We start from the raw sequence: 27,426 nt of genomic DNA on the forward strand, positions 1-27,426 counted from the left end.
CTGTTAATTGTTTGCTGGTGTCAGCCCTATTAGCAGCCCAGTGCCTGAAAGAGTCTGCAGTAGCATTAAGCTGTGCACATGCTACATACACACAAAGAAATACTGTGGCGAGTTTCCATTTGAGATTTACACCGCTGGCAGCCGTGTCTCACTGGGCCATGGCTCCAGCGGATCAAGGCACTTGGTACTTTTCAGCTTTCATTTACATAACAATGGATAACTGTGATCTTTAACACCTTCTCAGGAAGCAACTGTCTTGATGCAGAGGTTGTAGATTCTGCTCGCTCCAAGTCTAGTGTCACACTCCTGACGTGGAAACATAATCATTACACTAGGGCTTACATTAACATAAACCACTGGCGACACACTGGTGTGGGGTACGTCTCAGGTCGATGTGCAGCACAAAATATTTCATTTACCAGCCCGTGTCCAGTGAATACATGAAAGAACCTGTTGTTTCTCTGTAATAACACCTAAACCCAGATTTTATTCAGGTTGGTGCATGCCGTTACCTATAGACCTTAGCAGGGGTGAAAGTGGAATGAATTTCTTCCCGGTACGGGACCTCCTATGTGTGCTTGTCAAACAGTCATTTCAAAGGGCTCCTTTACTAGGCTACCCATGCAGGTTCATCTGCTCACAACATTTCCAGCCTCCAAACAGTAATGAATGGAAAGAGACCTCTGTTACACAACATACCAAAAAGTGTAATGACATTTGCCGATTGTCATTAGTCCACAACGTCTCGGCCACTCAGCTCTGCCTTGGCAAAATGTACATGTTCTTGTCAAACCACATCGCATTTTGAGGTGTAGGCTATACCACCTGTTTTTCATGAGGTAATTATAAATAGTGGTGTAGTAGCCTAGAGTTTAATTTGTATTTATTTTTTATTGACATTCTGTTTTCATTATTGTAGTAGGCTCATGTTTTACTAGTACTGTGTACCCCCACTATTTATTTTTCCGGGACACCAGACCGCATTATTTTCACCCCTGATCCTAAAGGATATTTAAACATGGTCCTCTACCAGCTGGCCAGAATGTTTGCTTCATAATTCTGTATGTTAAAAAATGTATTTATTGAAGGACCCATGCACATGATCAGTGTTCTCTGTGTTGCGTGAGTAAAATAAGCACGCATTTAGCTGTTGCCATTACTTTCCTCTCACCAGCACTAATTCAAAAGTGCTTTCCTCGCAATCTTAAATAAGCATGCCCCATTCAAAAAATGTAGAACTAAGAACAGATATAGCCCTTGGTTCACCCCAGACTTGACTGCCCTTGACCAGCACAAAAACATCCTGTGGCGTTCTGCATTAGCATCAAATAGCCTCCGCGATATGCAACTTTTCAGTGAAGTCAGGAACCAATATACTCAGTCAGTTAGGAAAGTTAAGGCTAGCTTTTTTAAAACAGAAATTTTCATCCTGTAGCACTAATTCCCAAAAGTTTTGGGAGACTGTAAAGTCCATGGAGAGTAAGAGCACCTCCTCCCAGCTGCCCACTGCACTGAGGCTAGGAAACATTGTCACCGATAATCGATCATTTCAATAAGCATTTTTCTACGGCTGGCCATGCTTTCCACCTGACTACCCCGGCCAACAGCGCATCACCCCAAACTGTTATAGACCTATATCCATCCTGCCCTGCCTTTCTAAAATCTTTGAATGCCAAGTTAACAGATCACCGAACATTTCGAATCCCACCGTACCTTCTCAATTAGGCAATCTGGTTTCCGAGCTGGTCATGGGTGCACCTCAGCCACGCTCAAGGTCCTAAATGATATCATAACCACCATCGATAAAAGACGTACTGTGCAGCCGTCTTCATCGACCTGGCCGAGGCTTTCGACTCTGTCAATCACCGTATTCTTATCAGCAGACTCAACAGCCTTCGTTTCTCAAGTGACTGCCTCGTCTGGTTCACCAACTACTTCTCACATAAAGTTCAGTGTGTCAAATCGGGAGGGCCTGTTGTCCGGACATCTGGCGGTCTTTATGGGGGTGCCACAGGGTTCAATTCTCGGGCTGATTCTTTTCTCTCTATATATCAATGATGCTGCTCTTGCTGGTGGTGATTCTCTGATCCACCTCTACGCAGACGACACCATTCTGTATACATCTGGCCCTTCTTTGGACACTGTGTTATGCTGCCAAACATACTCTCATAAAACTGACTATCCTACCGATCCTTGACTTCGGCGATGTCATTTACAAAATAGCCTCCAACACTCTACTCAACAAACTGGATGCAGTCTATCACAGTGCCGTCCGTTTTGTCACCAAAGCCCCATATACTACCCACCACTGCTACCTGTATGCTCTTGTTGGCTGGCCCTCACTACATATTCGTCACCAAACTCAGTGGTTCCAGGTCATCTATAAGTCTCTGCTAGGTAAAGCCCCGTCTGATCTCAGCTCACTGGTCACCATAGCAACATCCACCCGTAGCACGCATTCCAGCAGGTATACCCAAAGCCAACACTTACTTTGGCCACCTTTCCTTACAGTTCACTGCTGTCAATGACTGGAACAAATTGCAAAATGTCGTATATCTCTCTCTCTAACTTTAAGCATTAGCTGTCAGAGCAGCTTACCGATCACTGTACCTGTACACAGCCAGTCTGTAAATAGCACACCCAACTACCTCATCCCCACATTGTTATTTATCCTCTTGCTCTTTTGCACCCCCAGTATCTCTACTTGCACATCCTCATCTGCACATCTATCACTCCAGTGTTAATGCTAAATTGTAATTATTTCACCTCTATGACCTATTTATTGCCTTTACCTCCCTACTCTTCAACATTTGCACACACTGTACATAGATTTGTCTGTTGTGTTATTGACTGTATGTTTGTTTGTGTAACTCTGTTGTTTGTGTCGCTTTGCTTTATCTTGGCCAGGTCGCAGTTGTAAATGAGAACTTGTTCTCAACTGGCCTACCTGATTAAATAAAGGTGAAATAAAATCATTATCTTGAAACTTGCACTGCAGATCTTGGGTAATATGCTCATACATGGAGAGGCATGGTGGTTAATATATTGCCTAAAACAATATACTGTCACACTTCTCTCCCTCTATCCTTTTCTCTTGCCCTCCTTCACTATCAGTCTGTGTAAAATAAATCCCATGTATGTAAAAAGAAATATCAGGTACATCCACTTTTCAGTTGAGCTTTTGCACTTTTGTAATTAAACTGAAAACCCACCAGTGGGGCACATTGAAAAGCTCATGTCAGGGATCTGTTGGCCTTGTGAGTGTGTTAGTGGAAAATATGTTTTGAAACAGAAATCTAGTTAGCCTGACAGGTGAGGTCATACATAAGCCGGTCTCCATGACACGCTACCAAACAGTGTTAGTGAACTGTTGCCTCTTCGACTCCTCCTTTTCCTCCTCCCCCTCTTCTTCCCCTCCTTCCTGCTTCAGGGCATCTGGCATATTCCAGTGGATGAGATTGATCGCCCTGGCAGTTTTGCATCTCATATGAACCGATCCATCGTCCTCTTGCTGGAGGTGCTGTCTCAGCTGAAGGACCACGACACACTGATAAAATTCTCTTTCATGCTCCAGAGAACCCCTGACCAGGGAAAGTAAGGATCTCTCATGACTCAACCATGTTTCTGTTTTTCATGGCAACCATTTTTTCTAGTGTTTTTGTGTGAATTTGTTACTCTTCTCTTTCCTTTCTCTCTCTCATGTCTTAAAGGAAGTATTTGCGGGATGTGGATCGTCAGGTTTTGGCCCAGAGAGCATTTTTCCTAGCTGTAAAATTCCTGGAGGACAATCTGAACAAACTCACAGGGGTTTGCAACCAAAGCACTCTACACACTTGGAGAGGAGCTGAAAGCAGCTCTGTAGTTTATAGTTTCAGCATGCTCTTACTTGTGTTGTGACGGCCTCTGTTCTTTCTCAGGTGTCAGAGCAGCCTTCCAAAGTGCCTGCGCCCTCCATGGGGGAAATGACAACCGCGGACACGTCCAACAGGCCCAGTGCAGAGGACAGCAGTCATGCACTGCATAAGAAGCCTGAGCTCACTGAGGAACCCCAGGTCACTGCCCCAGGCCCTGACTTTGGGTCCCGGGAGACCCCTCAGACACAGCCAGCCCTGCTGGCCACAGACAGAAACAGGGGGGATCAGCAGCAGAGAACTCCATCTGGGAAGGTGGAGACTGCTGTGGGTGAGTGGGCCAGAGCAGGGCCAGAGGAGCCCATGGAGCTGGATGCTGTCCACTGGGGGTGTCCCTCCAAGACCACAGACTCACAGGGCAGACAACCAGGCACGGAGTCTCCCAGAACTGTCCTGGTGCCTGGGGAGAAAATGGTTGAGAGCAGCCGCGCACCGGAGCTTTCTCTGGAGGACCTGAGCATCAGCTCCAGACAGCAGCAGCAGCAGCTCCAGTGCCTGGTAGCTAAGGGCCCAGTGTTAGCCAGCGGAGCAGAGCAGGGACTAGCCCAGGGGGCGCTATGCAGGCCCAGCAGGAAGAGGAAGCTCCTGGATGATGCGGAGTCAGGCGAAACTCTTCTGCTGGATGCCTACCGGGTGTGGCAGCAGGGCCAGAACGTCATGACCTACGACCTGGGGCGCATTGAGAAGATCATGTCAGAGACATACATGCTCATCAAGCAGGTATGCTGTACTTTTATGAGTTATTGTCGCAAACTCCCCTGTTTACCGTCACGTTTACAGCCACATTTCTCTCTCCCATCAACAATTGATTTATAACTGTGCCATGTCATGCACACATAATATATACTCACTGAAAAAGGAAATGGGTTTGGGAAATCCCTTTTGATATTGATTTTGCAAAGAGACCTGAAACACAGAGTGGACTTTCCCTACTCATGCAACTGCTATAAAATACTTTCATAAGGAACCAAATAGCACACAAGACCCCTTTTAGCCTAATCATCTTCCCAGTGCTACATGTATTAACTAAGATATTAACACAAATAGCACTATTAATATTTACAGCTCATAATCATAAGTATAATCATAAAAGGGCAGCAGGCAGCCTAGCGGTTAAGAGCATTGGGCCTGTCGCTGGTTTGAATCCCCAAGCCGACTAGGTGAAAAATCTGCCTGTGCCCTTGAGCAAGGCACTTAACCATAATTGCTCCTGTAAATTGCTCTGTATTTGCTCTCTCGTTTGCGAAGTGACTAAAAATGCAAAATAAGTCATTATAAGCATTAGGACATCTCACCCTAAATTGAATTGGTGTTTATATTACATTTTGTAAATCCTGACCTAGCTAATAGGGAACTGTACAAAGTGTTTATTATTCTAAATGTCAATTATTCTAAATGTCTTATTTTCCAACAGTGATAGAATTGATCATTTCCGATGAAAGGTCTTCTGTATTACGTGGCCCAGTAATGGCTTCCGTGGATTCAGACAGAGAGAATGACCCATTTATTATTTCTGTCTTACCAGCAGACAACACAGATTTATTGCTCACTGACTAAATTACTGGTTTCCTGTTTCTCTGAGACAACTGTTACCTGTTTGAAAGGTGAAGGTTGTGCCTAGTGGGCGGCAGCGTAGCCTAGTGGTTAGAGTGTTGGATTAGGACCCGGAAGGTTGTGAGTTCAAACCCCTGAGCTGACAAGGTACAAAACTGTCATTCTGCCACTGAACAGGCAGTTAACCCACTGTTCCCAGGCTGTCATTGAAAATAAGAATGTGTTGTTAACTGACTTGCCTGGTTAAATAAAGGTAAAAAAATGTTTTATTTTTTGGTCAAGACAGCAAAATGATTTTGTGCTTTGTGATTGGGACCCTTTCTAGTGCACTGGCACTGCTTGTGTAGAACCAGTCATGGTCTTGCCCGCTCACTGACTCTGAAGCTAAACGTAAACGTCTGATTCAGTTTGGACTTCTGTTACCAAGAACTGACACTGTTGTATTAAGTAGGTACCCTACTAGTTCTTGAGATTCCGTTTGATAGACTGAGCAAAAAGGGACATTTCTATTGCAGCACTGTAACCGGAATGTTGAGTTGATTTAATTTAGTAATTTCTTCCACTTGCATAGCAGAACTGATCAAATAATAGAGGGATTAGTTACTTGGTGTATTGCATCTGAGCCAACTTCTCATTTTCTGTTGGCTGGCATTGAGGGTGTTGTTTGAGCACAGCTCTCATCAGCCTCTCGACGCATAGCTAGTGATCAATGCTGACCGTGGGGAACCTGGTATGACATTGGCTATGTGTCAAGCCACAGAGATGGAGTGGGAGGCAACAGAGGATGGAGGGGCTACGACTAAGCTGACGAGAGGGAGATGGCTAGCTACTACAACCCTCGCTCCATTTAGCTTCTTTCAGTGTCACTTCTCTCTCTTCTTTCTCACACGCACACTGACGGATGCTATTTTGCAAGTTAATAATATTGAAACCATTGGAAAGTGTGCTGAGACTTTGGCTGAGATTTGCTTCCCATGTTTTGCGATCAAGGGAAATTACTTTTTTCCCCCTGTGGCTGGAAAGGGGTAACATGACAGTGTTCTGACACACTCTAATAGGGCTTACATATCTCCTGAACAAAGTGAGCAAGCCTAGACACAACTTTCTTAGTACAGTTGAGTCAGTGACACTACATGCTTTTCCCTAACATGTTTTTAAGTGAAGCGAAATTACAGTATTAGTGCCAAATTCTTTCCCTAACATGTTTTTAGTGAAGCGAAATTACAGTATTAGTGCCAAAATCTTTCCCTAACATGTTTTTAGTGAAGTGAAATTACAGTATTAGTGCCAAATTCTTCACCTTGCTTCTCACTTTCCAAATACAAGCCATCTCTTAAAAGTTAGCTTCTAACCCAATTCCACAAGGCTTTTGCGCAGCACAGCAGTTTTGTTTCATGCCATTGGATCTGTTTTACAGTTCAGTGATGTAGCCAATAGCCATGAATATAAAGTACAGAGCAAGAGCAGTTGGCAGGTTGTGTCAAAAGTTTGTTAGCTTTGGCTCAGCTTTAATCTGACATGTTTGTGCCCAGGCAAGCCCTCATAGGTCTGTTATGCTACTTCAGAAGAAGGAAAGTTCTCGAATAGCCCACTCCTCCACTCTACCACGCTAGGGGGGGGGGGACTTCCTCTAAAACGTATCCAAAATGACAGCTCTCCAGTGTAACCAACCTCTGTCTGAGAGTGCTGCCTCTTGCAGTCCTCCCAGTCTTTGGCCCCCAGGTCTGCCAAGTCATTGATGCATGGAATTAAAGAAGTGTTCCTATAAGCCCATATTGCGTAACATTTCTATAGCCTATGCAATTGCGCAAGTTTTGATGGCCTCTATTAAAAAGAGGATCCCATGAGCTTTCTATAGGCAAGGTCTAGTATATTTATTTCTCAACTTTCCTAATATTAAGAACATTGGTTCACAACCTGAGTAGCCTACTTGGCTGGCATGAAAATGAACCGCGGGAATTAGCGTGCTACATTTTTACACATTTTGTTACGTTACAGCCGATTCTAAAATGGATTAAATGAATTTTTCCTCGTCAATCTATGCACTGTACCCCACAATGACAAAGCAAAACATTTTTTTTTTAATGTTGCTAATTCATACTTTTTTTTTTTACAGATACAGCTGAAGTTGGACGTTTACATACGCCTTAGCCGAATACATTTAAACTCAGTTTTTAACAATTCCTGACATTAAATCCTAGTAAAAATTCCCTGTCTTAAGTCAGTTAGGATCACCACTTTATTTTCAGAATGTGAAATGTCAAAATAGTAGAGAATGATTTATTTATTTCATCACGTACACAGTGGGTCTTAGGTTTTACATACTCAATTAGCATTTGGAAGCATTGACTTTAAATTGTTTAACTTGGGTCAAACGTTTAAGGGTAGTCTTCCACAAGCTTCCCACAATAAGTTGGGTGAATCTTGGCCCATTCCTCCTGACAGAGCTGGTGTAACTGAGTCAGGTTTGTAGGCCTCCTTGCTCGCACACACTTTTCCAGTTCTGCCCACAACTTTTCTATAGGATTGCGGTCAGGGCTTTGTGATGGCCACTCCAATACCTTGACTTTGTTGTCCTTAAGCCATTTTTCCACAACTTTGGAAGTATGCTTGGGGTCATTGTCCATTTGGAAGACTCATTTGCGACCAAGCTTCAACTTCCTGACTGATGTCTTGAGAAAATATCCACATAATTTTCCTCACTCATGATGCCATCTATTTTGTGAAGTGCACCAGTCCCTTCTGCAGCAAAGCACACCCACAACATGATGCTGCCACCCCCGTGCTTCACGGTTGGGATGGTGTTCTTCGGCTTGCAAGACTCCCCCTTTTTCCTCCAAACATAATGATGGTCATTATGGCCAACAGTTCTATTTTTGTTTCATCAGACCAGAGGACATTTCTCCAAAAAGTATGATCTTTGTCCCCATGTGCAGTTGCAAACCGTAGTCTGTCTTTTTTCTGGCGGTTTTGGAGCAGTGGCTTCTTCCTTGTTGAGCGGCCTTTCAGGTTATGTCGATATAGGACTCGTTTTACTGTGGAAATAGGTACTTTTGTACCCGTTTCCTCCAGTATCTTCACAAGGTCCTTTGCTGTTGTTCTGGGATTGATTTGCACTTTTCGCACCTAAGTACGTTAATCTCTAGGAGACAGAATGTGTCTCCTTCTTGAGTGGTATGACGGCTGCGTGCTCCCATGGTGTTTATACTTGCATACTATTGTTTGTACAGATGAACGTGGTACCTTCAAGCGCTTGGAAATTGCTCCCAAGGATGAACCAGACTTGTGGAGGTCTACAATTTTTTTTCTGAGGTCTTGGCTGATTTCTTTAGATTTTCACATGATGTCAAGCAAAGAGGCACTGAATTTGAAGGTAGGCCTTGAAATACATCCCCAGGTATACCTCCAATTCACTCAAATTATGTCAATTAGCCTAACAGAAGCTTCTGAAGCTTCTACACCTGCATTGCTTGCTGTTTGGGATTTTAGGCTGGGTTTCTGTACAGCACTTTGAGATATCAGCTGATGTACGAAGGGCTATATAAATACATTTGATTTGATTTGAAGCCATTACATATTTTTTTCAAGCAGTTTAAAGGCACAGTCAACTTAGTGTATGCAAACTTCTGACCAACTGGAGTAGTGAAATAATCTGTCTGTAAACAATTTATGGAAAAATGTCCTAACTGACTTGCCAAAATTATAGTTTTTGTTGACAGGAAATTTGTGGAGTGGCTGAAAAACTAGTTTTAATGACTAAAACTTAGGTGTATGTAGACTTCAACTGTACCTTATTTACGTATGTATTCAGACCCTTGGCTATGAGACTTTAAATTGAGCATCCTGTTTCCATTGATCATCCTTGATGTTTCTACAACTTGATTGGAGTCCACCTGTGGTAAATTCAGTTGATTGGACATGATTTTGAAAGTCACACATCTGTCTATATAAGGTCCCACAGTCAACAGTGCATGTCAGAGCAAAAACCAAGCCAAGAGCTCCAAGGAATTGTCCTTAGAGCTCGGAGACAGGATTGTGTTGTGGCACAGATCTGGGGAAGGGTACCAAAACAGTTCTGCAGCATTGAAGGTCCCCAAGAACACAGTGGCCTCCATCATTCGTAAATGGAAGAACCCTGGAACCACCAAGACTGTTTCTAGAGTTGGCCGCCCGACCAAACTGAGCAATCGGGGAAGAAGGGCCTTGGTCAGGGAGGTGGCCAAGAACCCGATGGTCACTCTGACAGAGCTCCAGAGATCCTGTGTGGAGATGGGAGAAACTTCCAGTCGGACAACCGTCTCTGCAGCACTCCACCAAATCATGTCTTTATGGTAAAGTGGCCAGACGGAAGCCACTCCTCAGAACATGACAGCCCACTTGGAGTGTCCCAAAAGGCACCTAAAGGACTCTGACTATGAGAAACATTTCCAAACAAACACCATATTATCTGGTCTGATGAAACCAAGATTGAACTCTTTGGCCTGAATGCCAAGCGTCACGTCTGGAGGAAATCTGCCACCATCCCTACAGTGAAGCATGGTGGTGGCGGCAGCATCATCCTGTGATGTTTTTCGGAGGCAGGGACTGGGAGGCTAGTCAGGATTGAGGGAAAGCTGAACAGAGCAAAGTACAGAGATGCTTGATAGAAACCTGCTCCAGAGGACCTCAGACTGGGGCGAAGGTTCACCTTCCAACGGGACAACGACCCTAAGCACACAGCCAAGACAACACAGGAGTGGCTTCTGGACAAATTTCTGAATGTCCTTGAGTGGCCCAGCCAGAGCCTGGACTTGAACCCAATTGAACATCTCTGGAAAGACCTGAAAATTGCTGTGCAGCAATACTCCCCATCCAACCTGACAGGGCTTGAGAGGATCTGGAGAGAAGAAGCTTGTAGCGTCATACTCAAGAAGACACGAGGCTGAAATCGCTGCCAAACATGCTTCAACAAAGTACAGCGTAAAGGGTCTGAGTACTTACCTTTATTTTTAATACATTAGCAAAAATGTCTAAACCTGTTTTACATTGTCATTGTGGGGTATTGTGTGTAGATTAATAAGGGAATAATAAACTATTTAATCCATTTCCGAATAAGGCTGTAATGTAACGTAACAAAATGTGGATAAAGTTGAGGTCTGAGAACTTTCCTAATGCACTGTTTGTAAAGACACGATTAAATCGAGAATAGTCTGATGGGTAAGAATACATGCATCATGTAGCAAAGGCCTAATATATGTTGATACGTTTTTCTTATGACAACTAAAGTGGCCAAATAACTCTAAGCATAGCCTATAGGCCCAGGTTCCCTGGAACAGGGTTGGAGAGCACAGAGCCCAGTGACACTGTTCTTATAAGCCCAGCCATTGCGCAATCGAGTATGAAAAGAGTTTTGTCTGGACATTATTTAAAAGAGGATTCCAGCTTTCGCGTGCTGCCATAAAATGAAGCACATTCATCCACTTTACAACCGGTGTGGCCTACCTGGCATATTAAAAAACATAACCTCCATTCACTATTTAAGTGCAGGCTATGGATGACATCAATCAAAAACAATTCCACACATATTAGTAGGCTATATGTAAAGGCCAGAATTAATTCAGATGAGTCTGATGTACTTGTCAAATTGTGAATGAGAGACTGATGAAGGGTGTGCAGCCTGTGCAAGAAACAGAGCAAAGCGAGCGCGTTCCTTTCATGCGACTTTTTTTCAAATTGTCATTAGTCACATCATGCAGCCTTAGGCTACATGGTTTAATTTCTAATATATCCTAAGGTTTGTATCACAACTGAAGTTGCATAAATAACTAAATTAAGCATATAGCATATATTTGTTAACCGCTCAACACAATTGCCGCATGTGTCCCTCAGAAATCATTTTTGGGAAAAATATCCTTTCTATTTTATTCAGCTATCTTCAATTGTAGTCTTCATACTATAAAATGCCACAGGAATTATAAGCAAATATTGTAATTAACTAGTGTAAATTAACTAGTGTAGCCCTCAGCCATATGGCATAGCCAGATCAAGGCTTAGCGTAAGGATTACTCAGAATATGCTGTTCTGTTCTTCTGAAATAGGTCAAATGTTCTTCCTGTCATAGGTTGTTTCTTTTAGCCTGCCTAAAAGGAACAATGGATTTATTGATGGTTTAGGCTGTATTAATTATAGATTTTTTTCGACTTCTTAAATTGTAGATGTTCCAAAGGTCTGCATCGGTGGCTTGTAGGCTAAGGGTGGACACCCAGCAACGCTAAACTGGTTTCTGTTAATTAACATCAATGACCGTGAGACTGGCAGTTATTTGCATGACAGTTACCGCCTGACAAAATGTCATGACTGTCACAGCCCTAGACTCATTCCACAGGCCATTTCCTGTGGCAGCAGCATATTACAATCTAGAGGGTTCCACCTACAGCGTGTGGTCAATGCAGAACCAAACAGTGTTTACCACCACACCACCACATAATGGTGTAGCGTGTCTGAGGGAGAGGTGAACATGGAGACTAGCTTTCATGTGTGCTTCTCCTGTACAGCATCAGCTTCCTGACTCTCACACAGACATCTACAGTCTGGCAGATAGAGAGCAGCCAGCCTTCACAGAAAGAGGCCTAATGAGGGCCGCCGTCTCCTGTTGCCACGGCCACATTCACTCTGAGAAAGGCCTTTTTCCATATCTGTTAGCTACCCAGAGCAGCATCAGCGGTGCTAAGGTGGCTGTGTAAACGGTGTGTTGCTCTGCTCTGATTGTCTCTGTTCTCTTCTCTTCCCGCATGGTGTGGACAGGTGGATGAGGACGTGGCGCTGGACCAAGCCGTGAAGTTCTGCCAGATACAGATGGCCACGTCAGCACAACGACAGGTATGGGGGATGACCTGGTCCACAAACACAGTGCACATACACATCAATACAAAGTACATTACATTTCATGCATATACCCTACACCTACATGGACCCCATACAAATACAACACTCACAAATGTAAACATTCAATATGTACATACCAGTGGAGACTGCCGAGGGGAGGACGGCTCATAATATTGGCTGGAACGGAGCAAATGGAATGGCATCAAAACACTTGCAAACTATGTGTTTGATGCCTGTCCTCCCCAAATAAGGTGCCACCAACCTCCTGTGGTACATACACTCAGTGGCCAGTTTATTAGGTATACCACCCCGTTCACAAAAATGGTTTGCTCCAACAGACAGTGTGGCCGTGGCTTGCTATATAAAGCAGGCAGACAGGCATTGAGGCATTCAGTTACTGTTAGATTGAATGTTAGAATAGACAAAACGAGTGACCTAAGCAACTTTGAGCATGGTATGATTGTCAGTGCCAGGCGCGCCGGTTCTAGGATCTCAGAAACAGCCGGCCTTCTAGGCTTTTCACGCACGACAGTGTCTAGGGTTTACCGAGAATGGTGTGACAGACAAAAAGAATCCAGTCAGTGGCAGTCCTGTGGGTGAAAACAGTTTGATGAGAGAGGTTGAAGGAGAATGGCAAGAATCTTGCATGCTAATAGGCGGGCCAAAAACTGCGCAGTACAACAATGGTGTTCAGAACAGCATTTCGGAACACACAACTCGTCGGTCCTTGTCACGGATGGGTGATTGCAGCAGACGACCACAACAGGTTCCACTCCTATCAACTAAAAACAAGAAGAAGCGGCTCTAGTGGGCACACATTTACCAACACTGGACGATTTGAGTGGAAAAACATTGCCTGGTTCAACAAATTCCCGGATCCTGTTGCGTCATGCTGATGGCAGAGTCCAGATCTAGTGTAAGCAGCAAGAGTCCATGGACCCATCCTGCCTGGTCTCAATGGTACAGGCTGGTGGCTGTAGTGGAATGGTGTGGTGAGTGTTTTCCTGGCACACGTTAGGTCCCTTGATACCAATTGAGCAGCATTTGAACGCCACACATTGTAGAATTCATGCTACAAAGAATGCAGGCTGTTCTGGAGGCAAAGAGGGACCCGGTACTAGATGGGTGTACCTAATAAACTAGCCACTGAGTGTATATCACATCCCAGGAGTTGAATCAAAGCACTTTGCACAAATATATCTGCCCCAGATATCATATTCTCATTTGTTCATCTGACTGGAGACGTCTTCCAAAGCCAGGACCTCATTTATACATCTGGGCTTTGATTGAAGCTATTCGAGGGATGTGTGGAGAAGTCACACAATTCAAATTAAACTTCAGGTTCATTGCCTCTTGTCTTTCCCATCCACGAGATGTTAAGATCTAAATGATCTGGCCATTCAGTGGTCTACTCGCGTTCATATTTTATGACCAGTATACGGTCACACCTATCTGTTGTTGGGGTACGCCCACACCACTCCAACACACAGGTATTTTTTGTCTGTAAAACTACACTGAACAAAAATATACGCAACATGCAACAATTTTCTAAGATTTTACTGAGTTACAGTTCATTTAAGGAAATCAGTCAATAGAAATGCATGCATTAGGCCCTAATCTATGGATTCCACATGACTGGGCAGGGACGCAGCCTACCCACTTGGGTGTTAGCCCTACCAACTGGGGAGCCATGGGGGCGACTTTGGAGAGAAATGAACATTCAATTCTCTGGCAAGAGCTCTGGTTGACATTATTGCATGCCAGTTGCACGCTCCCTCAAAACATCCTGTGGCATTTTGTTGTCCCCAGCACAAGGTGCACCTGTGTGATACTCAGCGTCTTGATATGCCACACCTGTCAATTGGATGGATTATCTTGACAAAGGAGAAATGCTCACTAATAGGGATGTGCAGTTTTGTCACGCAACACACTGCCACAGATGTCTCAAATTTTGAGGGAGCGTGCAATTGGCATGTTGACTGCAGAAACTTCCACCAGAGCTGTTGCCAAATAATTTAATATTCATTTCTCTACCATAAGCCGCCTCAAATCGTTTAAGAGAATTTGGCAGTAAATCCAACCGGCCTCACAACCGCAGACCATGTGTATGGTGTCTTGTGGGCGAGTAGTTTGCTGATGTCAACGTTGTGAACAAAGTCCCTTATGGTGGTGTTATGGTATGTGCAGGCGCAAGCTAAGGACCACGGTGATTTGAATGCACAAAGATACCTGGAATAGATCCTGAAGCCCATTGTCGTGCCATTTATCCGCCGTCATCAACTCATGTTTCAGCGTGATCATGCACGGCCCCATGTTGCAAGGATCTGTACACAATTCCTGGAAGCTGAAAATGTCCCAGTTCTTCCTGACCTGCATATACGGTGCGTTCGGAAAGTATTCAGACCCCTTGAATTTTTCCACATTTTGTTATGTTACAGCCGTATTCTAAAATGTATTTTAAAAAAAAGGTTTTCCACATCAATCTACACACAGTACCTCATAAACTGAAATGTAACCTTTACACAAGTATTCAGACCCTTTACTCAGTACTTTGTTGAAGCACCTTTGGCAGAGATTACAGCCTCATGTCTTCTTGAAGATGACGTTACAAGCTTGGCACACCTGTATTTGGGGAGTTTCTCCCATTTTTCTCTGCAGATCCTCTCAACCTTCGCCCCAGTCTAAGGTCCTGAGCGCTCTGGAGCACGTGTTATCAAGGATCTCTCTGTACTTTGCTCCGTTCATCTTTCCCTCGATCCTGACTAGTCTCCCAGTCCCTGACGCTGAAAAACATCCCCACAGGGATGGTGCCAGGTTTCCTCCAGACGTAACGCTTGGCATTCAGGCCAAAGAGTTCAATCTTGGTTTCATAAGACCAGAAAATCATGTTTCTCATGGTCTGTGACTCTTTAGGTGCCTTTTGGAGAAAAATCGGGCCTTGATATTCCTTTTACTGAGGAGTGGCTCCGTCTGGCCACTCTACCATAAAGGCCTGATTTGGTGGAGTGCTGCAGAGATGGTTGTCCTTCTGGAAGGTTCTCCCATCTCCACGGAGGAATTCTGGAGCTCTGTCAGATTGACCATCGGGTTTTTGGTTACCTCCCTGACCAAGGCCCTTCTCCCCTGATTGCTCAGTTTTACCGGGCGCCAGCTCTTGGAAGAGTCTTGGTGGTTCCAAACTTCTGACATTTAAATCAAATCTAATTATATTTGTCACGTGCACCGAATACAGTAAAATGCTTACAAGCCCTTAACCAACAATTAAGTTTAAGAAAATCCCCCCAAAAGTATGAGAAAAGAATAACAAATAAGAATAAGTCGGTGATCAGGCCTACCACTGTGGTGTCATCGGCAAACCAAATGATGGTGTTGGAGTCGTGCCTGGCCGTGCAGTCATGAGTGAACAGGGAGTACAGGAGGGAACTGAGCACGCACCCCTGAGGGGCCCCGTGTTGCGGATCAGCGTGGCGGATGTTGTTACCTACCCTTACCACCTGGGGGCTGCCCATCAGGAAGTCCAGGATCTAGTTGCAGGGGGAAGTGTTTAGTCCCAGGGTCCTTAGCGTATTGATGAGCTTTGAGGGTACTATGGTGTTGAACACTGAGCTGTAGTCAATGAATAGCATTCTCACAAAGGTGTTCCTTTTGTCCAGGTGGGAAAGGGAAGTTTGGAGTGCAATAGAGATTGCATCATCTGTGGATCTGTTGGTGTGGTATGCAAATTGGAGTGGGTCTAGGGTTTCTGGGATAATGGTAATCATGTGAGCCATGACCAGCCTTTCAAAGCACTTCCTGGCTACAGATGTGAGTGCTACAGGTCAGTAGTCATTTAGGCAGGTTACCTTAGTGTTCTTGGGCACAGGGACTATGGTGGTCTGCTTGAAACAACATGTTGGTATTACAGACTCAGACAGGAAGAGATGGACAATGTCAGTGACTTGCCAGTTGGTCATATAAGAATGATGGAGGCCACTGTGTTCTTGGGGACCTTCAATGCTGCAGGCATTTTTTGGTACCCTTCCCCAGATCTGTGCCTCGATACAATCCTGTCTCTGAGCTCTACGGACAATTCCTTCAACCTCATGGCTTGCTCTGACATGCACTGTCAACTGTGGGACCTTATATAGACAGGTGTGTGCCTTTCCAAATCATGTCCAATCAACTAAATTCACCACAGGTGGACTCAAATCAAATTTATTTGTCACATACACATGGTTAGCAGATGTTAATGCGAGTGTAGCAAAATGCTTGTGCTTCTAGTTCCGACAATGCAGTAATAACCAACGAGTAATCTAACCTAACAATTCCAAAACTACTACCTTATACACACAAGTGTAAAGGGATAAAGAATATGTACATAAAGATATATGAATTAGTGATGGTACAGAACGGCATAGGAAAGATGCCTAATGTAGGGTATATAAACATTATATTAAGTAGCATTGTTTAAAGTGGCTAGTGATATATTTTACATCAGTTTCCATCAATTCCCATTATTAAAGTGGCTGGAGTTGAGTCAGTGTGTTGGCAGCAGCCACTCAATGTTAGTGGTGATTGTTTAACAGTCTTGATGGCCTTGAGATAGAAGCTGTTTTTCAGTCTCTCGGTCCCTGCTATGATGCACCTGTACTGACCTCGCCTTCTGGATGATAGTGGGGTGAACAGGCAGTGGCTGGGGTGGTTGTTGTCCTTGATGATCTGTATGGCCTTCCTGTGACATCGGGTGGTGTAGGTGTCCTGGAGGGCAGGTAGTTTGCCCTCGGTGATGCGTTGTGCAGACCTCACTACCCTCTGGAGAGCCGGTTGTGGGCGGAGCAGTTGCCGTACCAGGCGGTGATACTGCCCGACAGGATGCTCTCGATTGTGTATCTGTAGAAGTTTGAGTGCTTTTGGTGACAAGCTGAATTTCTTCAGCCTCCTGAGGTTGAAGAGGCACTGCTGCGCCTTCTTCACGACGCTGTCTGTGTGGGTGGACCAATTCAGTTTGTCTGTGATGTGTACGCCGAGGAACTTAAAACTTACTACCCTCTCCACTACTGTCCCATCGATGTGGATAGGGGGGTGTTCCCTCTGCTGTTTCCTGAAGTCCACAATCATCTCCTTTGTTTTGTTGACGTTGAGTGTGGGGTTATTTTCCTGACACCACACTCCGAGGGCCCTCACCTCCTCCCTGTAGGCCATCTCGTCGTTTTTGGTAATCAAGCCGGCCACTGTAGTGTCGTCCGCAAACTTGATGATTGAGTTGGAGGCGTGCCTGGCCACACAGTTGTGGGTGAACAGGGAGTACAGGAGAGGGCTCAGAACGCACCCTTGTGGGGCCCCAGTGTTGAGGATCAGCGGGGTGGAGATGTTGTTACCTACCCTCACCACCTGGGGGCGGCCCGTCAGGAAGTCCAGTACCCAGTTGCACAGGGCGGGGTAAAGACCCAGGGTCTCAAGCTTGATGACGAGTTTGGCGGGTACTATGGTGTTAAATGCTGAGTTGTAGTCGATGAACAGTATTCTCACAGGTATTCCTCTTGTCCAGGTGGGTTAGGGCAGTGTGCAATGTGGTTGAGATTGCATCGTCTGTGGACCTATTTGGGCGGTAAGCAAATTGGAGTGGGTCTAGGGTGTCAGGTAGGGTGGAGGTGATATGGTCCTTGACTAGTCTCTCAAAGCACTTCATGATGACGGAAGTGAGTGGGAACAGGGACAATGGTGGCCCTCTTGAAGCATGTGGGAACAGCAGACTGGGATAAGAGTTGTTCCTACAACTCCCAAGTTGTAGGAACATCCTAAAGTATGATTGATGGAAACAGGATGCACCTAAGCTCAATTTCACGTCTCATAAGCAAAGGGTCTGATTACTTGTGTAAATAAGGTATTTCTGTTTTTTATTTCAAATAAATGAGCAAAATAATATTAACTCTTTTCGCTTTGCCGTTATGGTGTGTAGATTGATTAGGAGAAAACATTAATTTAACATTTTTTTGAAAAAGGGTGTACGGTAACAAAATGTGGAAAATGTCAAGGGGTCTGAATACTTTCTGAATGCACTGTATTCACCAGACATGTCACCCATTTAAGCATACGCATACAACCGTGTGTTCCAGTTCCCACCAATATCCAGCAACTTCACACAGACATTGAAGAGGAGTGGGATAACATTCCACATGCCACAAACAGCCTGATTAACTCTATGCGAAGGAGATATCACGCTGCATGAGGCAAATGGTGGTCACACCAGATATTGACTGGTTTTCTGATTCACGCCCCTACCTTTTATTTAAGGTATCTGTGACCAACAGATGAATATCTGTATTCTCAGTCATGTAAAATCCATAGATCAGGGCCTAATGAATTTATTTAAATTGTCTGATTTCCTTATATGAACTGTAACTCAGTACAATCTTTGAAATTGATGCATGTTGCATTTTTTTTTTTTTTTGTATATAAGAAATCTAAGATTATATATCATCTCAGGGCTCCAGCTATGCATTTGGTTTGCTAACTTGCTAGCTAAGTGGCTAGATGTCGAAATTAAAATGGTTACAGCAAAGACATTCAATACCTCCTGTATCAAGATAAAAAAAAAAATTTGCATCAAAACATATCACCCCTTGTGTGCACATTGGGTAATACTGTTTACCCCAGTATGGTACAGAGACGGTATGATAGTATCAAATTTTATTGGTCACATACACATGGTTAGCAGATGTTAATGCGAGTGTGGTGAAATGCTTGTGCTTCAAGTTCCCGACCGTACAGTAATATCTAACAAATAAAAATACTGCATAGTTTCCTAAGAACGCAAAGCGAGGCGACTATCTCTGTCGACGCCATCTTGCCTTACTAAGATGAACATCTGGATACCACTCAACCTTAAATATTGCAGTTGTCAATACTGCAATTTCGATGTGAATTTGATGAATTGTGCAGCTCCAATTGCCAGCCATGGATAGATGCCCTGGGGGAATGATACAGTACGCTACTCAATAAATATTGGAACAGCATTGATTCAGTGATTGTTAATCATGACATATTCTGTTCTATCACCTCTTTGCTATCTGGAAACAAACCGTTTTTAAAGAGATACTTAATCATTTTGATGCATGTTTGTTTATTTCGAGATGTTAACGCATGTATTTTCCTCTCCTCTGTTTGCATTGCACATTCCATGCCATTTCACTCTTTTCCCCTAAGCCTGCTGTAACTTATCTTTTGACAACTTTCCATTGTTTTCAAAGCACCCGTTTGCATATGTGTCAGTTGAGTTTCAATTACTTTAGCCAAACTTTAGCCAAACCTAATAATGCACTCCTGGGAATGTCTGACTGCTAGTGACTTGCTATATAGGAAAGACTTCTGGGTTAATAACAAAGATGATTTGATGACACAAGGCGACAGTTGTTTGGACCCTTTCACTGTAACCTTGTTTACCACTGTAGCCTAACTGAGGGAGATAACTAGCTGGGGAGTTGTGCTAGTTCTGTTTGCCCTTATTATTTGGGTGCTGTGCTGTTTGATTTTGATGCCTGCAGAGCTACATGGGTGAGCAGCGCAGCAGTGACTGACTGCAGAAGAAGTCAACTAGATCAGAGTATTGAGTTTCCTAATGGACTCACTGACATTCTTCTCCCTTTTCACAACGTGAGACCGGGTGGCCCATTAACATGCAGTCTCTGTCTGTAGTAAGATGAGCAGTGTTCTCAGCCACAGGACTAGCCGGGTAGATCCCAGGGCTTTTGAAGTCTTCTCTGTACCTGTGCATTAAGAATATTCCCTTTTGTCCTCTTCGTCTTCACACTTTGCAGTAAAGTTTATTGGTTTGAACTGTGTATTTCATTGGTATCCACAGCATTTTTACATTTACATTTAAGTCATTTAGCAGACGCTCTTATCCAGAGCGACTTACAAATTGGTGCATTCACCTTATGACATCCAGTAGAACAGTCACTTTACAATAGTGCATCTAAATCTTAAAGGGGGGTGAGAAGGATTACTAATCCTATCCTAGGTATTCCTTAAAGAGGTGGGGTTTCAGGTGTCTCCGGAAGGTGGTGATTGACTCCGCTGTCCTGGCGTCGTGAGGGAGTTTGTTCCACCATTGGGGGGCCAGAGCAGCGAACAGTTTTGACTGGGCTGAGCGGGAACTGTACTTCCTCAGTGGTAGGGATGCTTAAATAAGCATTGCTTATTTGCACATGAAAGGCAATGCTACATTCTATGGGGAAAGTTTAACACAAGTTTCTTCTGTCGCCAGATGCAGAAACTCTAGACACAACAGTGATTTTCAATTCATTCAAATGCAAGTTATATCCAACGTGAAACTAGAAAAAAGGCCATTATAATAGCTTTGTGTGAGTGTGATGCTTACCCTAACCTATAATCATCACAGCTGAGCTTTGTGTTCATCTCTCACATTCTTTATAAAATCATCAGTTATTTTGCTGTCTGTGACTGATTTATGCCCCCCCACAGCCCTGCCTCCGCATCCGGCATCTCTCATCCTGTTGTCGTGGTGACTTAAACCACAGTACACTATACTGGAGGAAGAAAACAATGGGTTGGCTACCATAGCTCGCAATTGACAGTTATTTAGCATAATTTATACAGATGAGGATTGTGGTCATGACTCATGGCCTTATAAAAGCTCAGTGTATGCATGTGCATTAAAAGTCATGATGTAGATCAGATTTTGATGCTGGATCCAAGCAGGAGGGTTTCATAAGTGTGCATGAGGTCCGCTGTAATCAGTTTGTCCCATTTATCACACCACATCCAGGTTACCCATGGGTTTCTTCCCACTTCTCCATGTTTCGACCTGATTGACATTATCGTTTGTATTCAAGGTCTAGTCACTATTCTAGTGGTTATGATTTGGAAGGGATAATACAGAAGAGCAGAAGATGACTTCTGGGTGATCCTCTGCTCACTGCAACCTACTCGCTGTCACCTGTTCACACCTGAGACGGAAGATTCCTACAACGTAGCCTAGCATCCCCTAGGTCAGGGTTTCCCAAACTCAGTCCTGGGGGCCCCTGCTGGGTGCACTTTTTTTGTTATTCCCTAGCACTACACAGCTGATTCAATTAACCAACTCATTATCAAGCTTTGACTATTTGAATCAGCTGTCTAGTGCTAGGGCAAAAAACAAAACGTGCACCCAGGGGGGTCCAGGACCAAGTTTGGGAAAACTTGACCTAGATCACGTGTCAAACCCATTCCACGGAGGCAGGTTTTCGCTCCTCCCTTGTACTTGATTGATTAATTAAGTCATGAATTAGTAAAGAACTCCCCTCACCTGGCTGTCTAGGTCTTAATTCAAAGGAAAACCCAATAGATTTCAATATCTACCAGACACAGATTTTGTACCAGCCAAAATACACAAACTGATCAATTAAATGTATTACTAGTAAGAAGTAACTAGTGTCCAAAATATCACAGATGAGCCAAAAATGTTCACCTGCCTGTTTAGGGGCGGCAGGTAGCCTCGAGGTTAGAGCTTTGGACTATTAACCCTAAGGTTGCTCGAGCGAATCCTCGAGCTGACAAGGTAAAAATCTGTCGTTCTGCCCCTGAACAAGGCAGTTAACCCTCTGTTCCTAGGCCGTCATTGTAAATAAGAATTTGTTCTTAACTGCCTTGTTAAATAAAAAAAGACATTAAAAAAAGGGTGGGAAGTTACCGAGGTAGCGTGACTAGTCATGTTTGTGCCTGTCACCGACCTTTTCTGAGTCAAATTGCAAGCCAAGATCTACCACTCAGATTTGTTTTAAACACAAGACTATGGAACATTAACCATTTAAAAACAGTACTGTAGCAATGAAGATTGTCTAGTAAGCGATAGACCCAATATATTATCACCGCATATTGGCTTTGCTTGAATTGCCCTGCCGATGCATTGTTAAATAAATAAATAAATAAAAACAGCAGATATTTTCTGGATTCCTTGACAATTTCTCTCTAGTGATGGTTTTGAAATCTCACAGTATCAATTTTTCTGTTGCTTTCTTTTATGCCTTCTAAATTACTGCAGACACGGTGATCTGAACCATCCGATTGGCCAGCGGTAAACCTATAGTGCACTTGATTTGCTCTCTGGGCATGCAGGGAAGGCAGAGTTTGTACCTTCAGACACTTTAAATGGTTCAAAATGGCAACAGTTTGCTATCCGGCGCATGAATCGGGTGTACCTAATGCCAACAGCTCGAGACGAATAAAAACATATAGGACACAAGGCATTATCGTTTTTACATAAATGTTTGGCGATCGACTAGGTTGGTGACCACAGGACTAGTAGAATCGTTGTCTTCTCTTCCCTAGCAGTTGAAACTCAAACATAGAAAAACAACCTAGCTGGTAAACAAAACAGTGTAAATAGCCAAGAAACACAAGGACAAAGTCTCACTTTAGTAGACTTCCGTTTCAAGTAAATTAGACCAACTTTTATGCTTGTGCACTTCTAAAATTGTATCTTTCACTTATTTCTTCACCTGAGTATAGACCCCATCCAGGCAGTGTTGCAGCGCAAGGGGGAAGGGAAAGGGGGATACTGGGCTATATAGGATTCGTAGTTCTTTGACTGTGTGATTAATTCACCAGCTATAAAACAAAACGTCTTACTTTTGAGAACAGCTTCTCCATTTATTTTACTATAAATGTGATCATACTTGACTATTTTTATTCACAAATGCTCTAAGTGTGAAGCCCTGACCAACCGCCAACGTGGCTGGTAAAATATTTTACCCGCCAATGCCAAAATCTTCCCACACCGGTGGGGGTGTTCATTTTGTCATTTTTAAAGGTGCTACACAGGATTTATTTTTATTTCTGCATTGTAATTTCATAAAATATCTATCTGCAGTAATAGTGGAATGATATTTCACAGTATTACTAACCCCCCAGTGTTGTGATTGGCTGTGATATTTGCCTATTGATTTCTCCCGCTGGAGAGTCAACTCTTGTCAAAATGGGAAAGCTGTTCTGACTTTGGCGGTATTATCTAGTGGCATTCTCTTGGTCTTTTCCTGGTTGCTAAAATGCTACGCTGTTCGCTCAATTTTAGTTTGTGAGAAAACAAGCTCTGAATAATGTAGGGAATCCTTGTACCATCTACATCTCTGTGAAATATATTTCCAATAACCAATAAATATATTTGAAGCTGATGGACCAAAACCGAAAATAAAGGGTCAAGCGCAAGTCTCCGAGATGTTACGGGGAAGTAGGATAAGATTTGGTTGGAATGCAACCTATTGCTAGGTGAATTGCTAAATATTTCACAGCAACTTAGATGGTTCAATGATTCCCTACACTGAATAGTGTTTTCAAATGCCGCTCCGGCCAGAGAAATCAATTGGCGAAAATCACAACCCTAGCGGGTAAGTAATACTGTGAAACACAATCATTCCACTATTTTTAATTCATTGATTTAACTAGGCAAGTCAATTAAGAACAAATGATTATTTACAATGACTGCCTACCCCGGCCAACGCTGGACCAGTTGTGCGCCCACCTATGGGACTCCCAATCACGGCCAGATACGATACAGCCTGGATTCAAACCAGGGACTAAAGTGACACCTCTTGCACTGAGATGCAGTGTCTGACACCACTGCGCCACTCGAGAGCCCGAGTTAACTGCAGATATATTGACATTTTATGAAATTACAATAAAAAAGAAACATATATATAGCACCTTTAAAGTACAGAAGTTGTTATTGTACATCTAGGCTCTTTGTTGAGTCCGAGTTCACACCTGGGGAGAGGTTGGCATAAGGCTAAGTAACTCCCCTGCAGGGACCTGGGCGTTACTCGTGTGGGTGGGAGGATCTGCTGTGTTTTGAGAGGATTCATCATAATATCTTGCTGTTTCCCCCATTAATTTACCTTAGACTTATTTGCACTATTTTGTGAGGGGCTATTTTGTGTTCGTCCATTGTTTTCCCTCACCTGTACCTCTGACCATTGTCTCATTGGTACTCTGCTCAGAGTTACGCCCTCCTTACCAAAAAGTCCAGTCACATCTCAAACACTTCAGTGCCACCTGCTGCATTCACAGACTAAGTCAAGGAACAATATGGAGCTTTGGCTCTCAAAGAAACAATGACAGCCTTGAACTTATTTAGAGGCAATTTCATTAAAATGTGATAATAATAAAAAGATGATCAGAACAGGAGATGACCTACACAGAACTGATAAGCTGCTTTCAAACCCCATCTCAGTAATTGCAGAAGGGACCATCCATGGTCTGAATCTGACTTTGTGACCAGTCTGGCTGTAAGCAGTCTTCATATGATACACAACGAATGGTGGATACGAACTAGGCTACACGGAGTCTGCTGCAGTGCTCTCAGGTACTGTTTCTCAGAGCAACGGGTCTTTATTGTATTCCAATGCTTTTATGTATAATTCCTGATATATATATCCATATATTATTATTATTATATTATATAAGAAGCTTCACAGCTAGCGGTGGAAACCTGTAGGAGCTGCTGCTGTTGGTCTGTGTTGAGCTGTGCTTTGTGGTGGGTCTATTGCAGTTGGAGTTTGGGGGGTTGGTTGGTTTGTTTGTTGAAGCCTGTGTGAATCCACCAGGGAGCCTCGTTATTAATGACTCAGAGCAGGATTTGACTAGAAATCCCTGAGGTGGGATCCTGAGAAGAAAATACCATTGTGGTGAGCTATGTTATCAGTAGATCAGCTGACTTATCCAGACTAACCTTCTGTTGTTTTGTGGCAACTTTGTAGCCAGGGTCTGAGTTTTACTGAGTTATGGGCTTTTAGGAAAGTTGAATGCTCATTTACTGCATTTCTAAACAATTTAAAATCTATAAAATGCTATTTGGAAAACAGGGAAAAAAGCAATAAGTACTGCAGCCATTATCACATTGGTTGCTTCATTCACCACAGTTGATCAACAAACACAGCCTGTTAGCTCTACAATTATCTGCTACACATTAACTCTGCACTGGGATTAAAAACTATTAATAAGTACAGAAGGATCTGTTTGCAGAAAATGTATTTTATTAACAAAAGGTAAACACAAGTTTGCTTTACAAAACTTTTTGTTGTTGAAGTTTTACAGCTAATTTCCTGCAATTCTACACATTTTGCCATGACTTATGCTATGTTAATATGATATCTGAGTGAGAGTGACTAACAAAATCAATGGGGGCCCCTTTGAGGTCAGGGCCTTAAATAAAGGTGAAGTAAAATAAATAAAAGGGCCCCTGTCCCCCATCATTGAAGCCACAGCAGTTCAAGGTCGACCGCGGTACTGCATAGTTTTGTTAACACTAGCCTCTCTATGTCCTTGATTTGAGTTCTAGAACAGCTGCTTTGATGTGTCGGCAAGAAGTGACGATAATGAAGAGACTCCTCAGACTTCAAGACTGAATGAATCAGGATCTATTGTTTTACATAGGACTGCTCCAGCCCTTCCGCTTCAAGCCAGCTCACAGTAGCTAGCAGTAAACACACAGTAGCTAGCAGTAAACACACAGTAGCTAGCACAAACCTTCGGAGTTTGGGCATCGTTTGCTGCTAACATGAATAGAGCACACAAATCATCACACACATTTTCAAAACATAACAACCTGTCTATACTAAAACGAGTGACATTAGACAACTGCATCCTGTTAAACATTACGATCTTGCGGCTAGCAAGTAGCAACTAAAGAAAATACAAAAGTAGTAACTAATGTTACCTAGCATTGTTCAGCTCATAGAAAGCCAGCCAGGTAATTACCAGCTAGCTTGCTATCAACTCGAAATCATCTAGCTAATCAAATGTATGTGTTAATTTATAACCAACTAGTTATAGGCTGAACATTTCCTTACCCCACTTAAGTTATTCATTTTGCTTTTCAGAATGTCCTCTGTTTACATAGTAGGGCAATGATGTGAACTGGGGCGGCAGGTAGCCTAGTGGTTAGACTAGTAACCGAAAGGTTGTAAGATCGAATCCCCGAGCTGATAAGGTAAAAATCTGTCGTCCTTCCCAGAACAAGGCAGTTAACCCACTGTTCCTAGGCCGTCATTGTAAATAAGAATTTGTTCTTAACTGACTAGTCTACTTAAATGAAAGTAAAATAAACTGTATTGAACTGTATGTTCAATTCTGATAAGTTTCCTCCCTTCCCTCTAATTTTTGGCAATGCATGAACACGAAGTACCCTAAACATTAATAGATCATAGTCTGGCCCCAAAATATCAGACTACAGCAAGTATGAACAACAAAACCAAAAGGGTTATGAATGATCTTTCATCAAGTCAACCTAAAAGGTATATCTAATGCAACATTTACTAATGTAAAGATAAAGAAAAGAGAGCATGTACAAAATGTACTTTTATTTTACAGGATTATATATAATGCGTGAAGAAAATCGGGAATGACTGTGAAGGTGTAAACTCAGTAAACTCAGTGAAGGTGTCTCATCCCTCTGTACCCTGGTGTAGTGGAACAATTCTTGTTCAGCCTCGTAGCATGGTTCTGATTCTGAATAGTAGCATGGTTCTGATTCACCCTGCATCCCACTGCTGGCTTGCCTATGAAGCGAAACAGGGTAGCTCCTGGTTGGTCCTTGGATGGGAGACCAGATGCTGCAGGGAAGTGCTGTTGGAGGGCCAGTAGGAGGCACTCTTTCCTCTGATCAAAAAATATATATCCCAGGGCGGTGATTGGGGACATTTCCCTGTGTAAGGTGTTGTCTTTTGGATGGGACGTTAAATGGGTGTCCTGTCTCTGGTGACTACAGATCCCATGGCACTTATCGTAAGAGTTGGGGTGTCCGACCTAAATTCCCAATCTGGCCCTCATGCCACCATGGCCACCTAATCATCCCCAGCTTCCAATTGGCTCATTCTTCCCCCTGCTGTAAATGAGAATGTTCTCAGTCAACTTACCTGAAAAAAATGGCTGATCTCCTGTAAATAGTGAAAGGACATTTAGATGTCTATGGGACAGTTGACAAACCATAACATTGTAAAACACTCAGTGGGCTATGAGGTTTTCCAACCTGAGACCCTATGGAGGATGAATGACCCGTCGAATTACAGAAACCCTGTACTTGTTCATATGAATTTAAGACTAAAAGGGGGGAACAACTGCAATT

At 43.4% G+C, this 27,426-nt stretch overlaps 1 protein-coding gene across 1 annotated transcript in view; it reads left to right on the forward strand.

Moving 5' to 3' along the window:
- Positions 1 to 27,426, forward strand: part of LOC118357853 (calcineurin-binding protein cabin-1-like) — a 95,899-nt gene that overhangs the window by 59,122 nt on the left and 9,351 nt on the right. Inside the window, 4 exon segments of the mRNA XM_052479987.1 lie at positions 3,431 to 3,594; positions 3,711 to 3,807; positions 3,918 to 4,631; positions 12,249 to 12,323. Of these exon segments, the coding sequence (XP_052335947.1) occupies positions 3,431 to 3,594; positions 3,711 to 3,807; positions 3,918 to 4,631; positions 12,249 to 12,323 (1,050 nt within the window).

This window comes from Oncorhynchus keta, chromosome 25 (assembly GCF_023373465.1).
Source record: "Oncorhynchus keta strain PuntledgeMale-10-30-2019 chromosome 25, Oket_V2, whole genome shotgun sequence".
In the NCBI taxonomy this organism is placed as follows: Eukaryota; Metazoa; Chordata; class Actinopteri; order Salmoniformes; family Salmonidae; genus Oncorhynchus; species Oncorhynchus keta.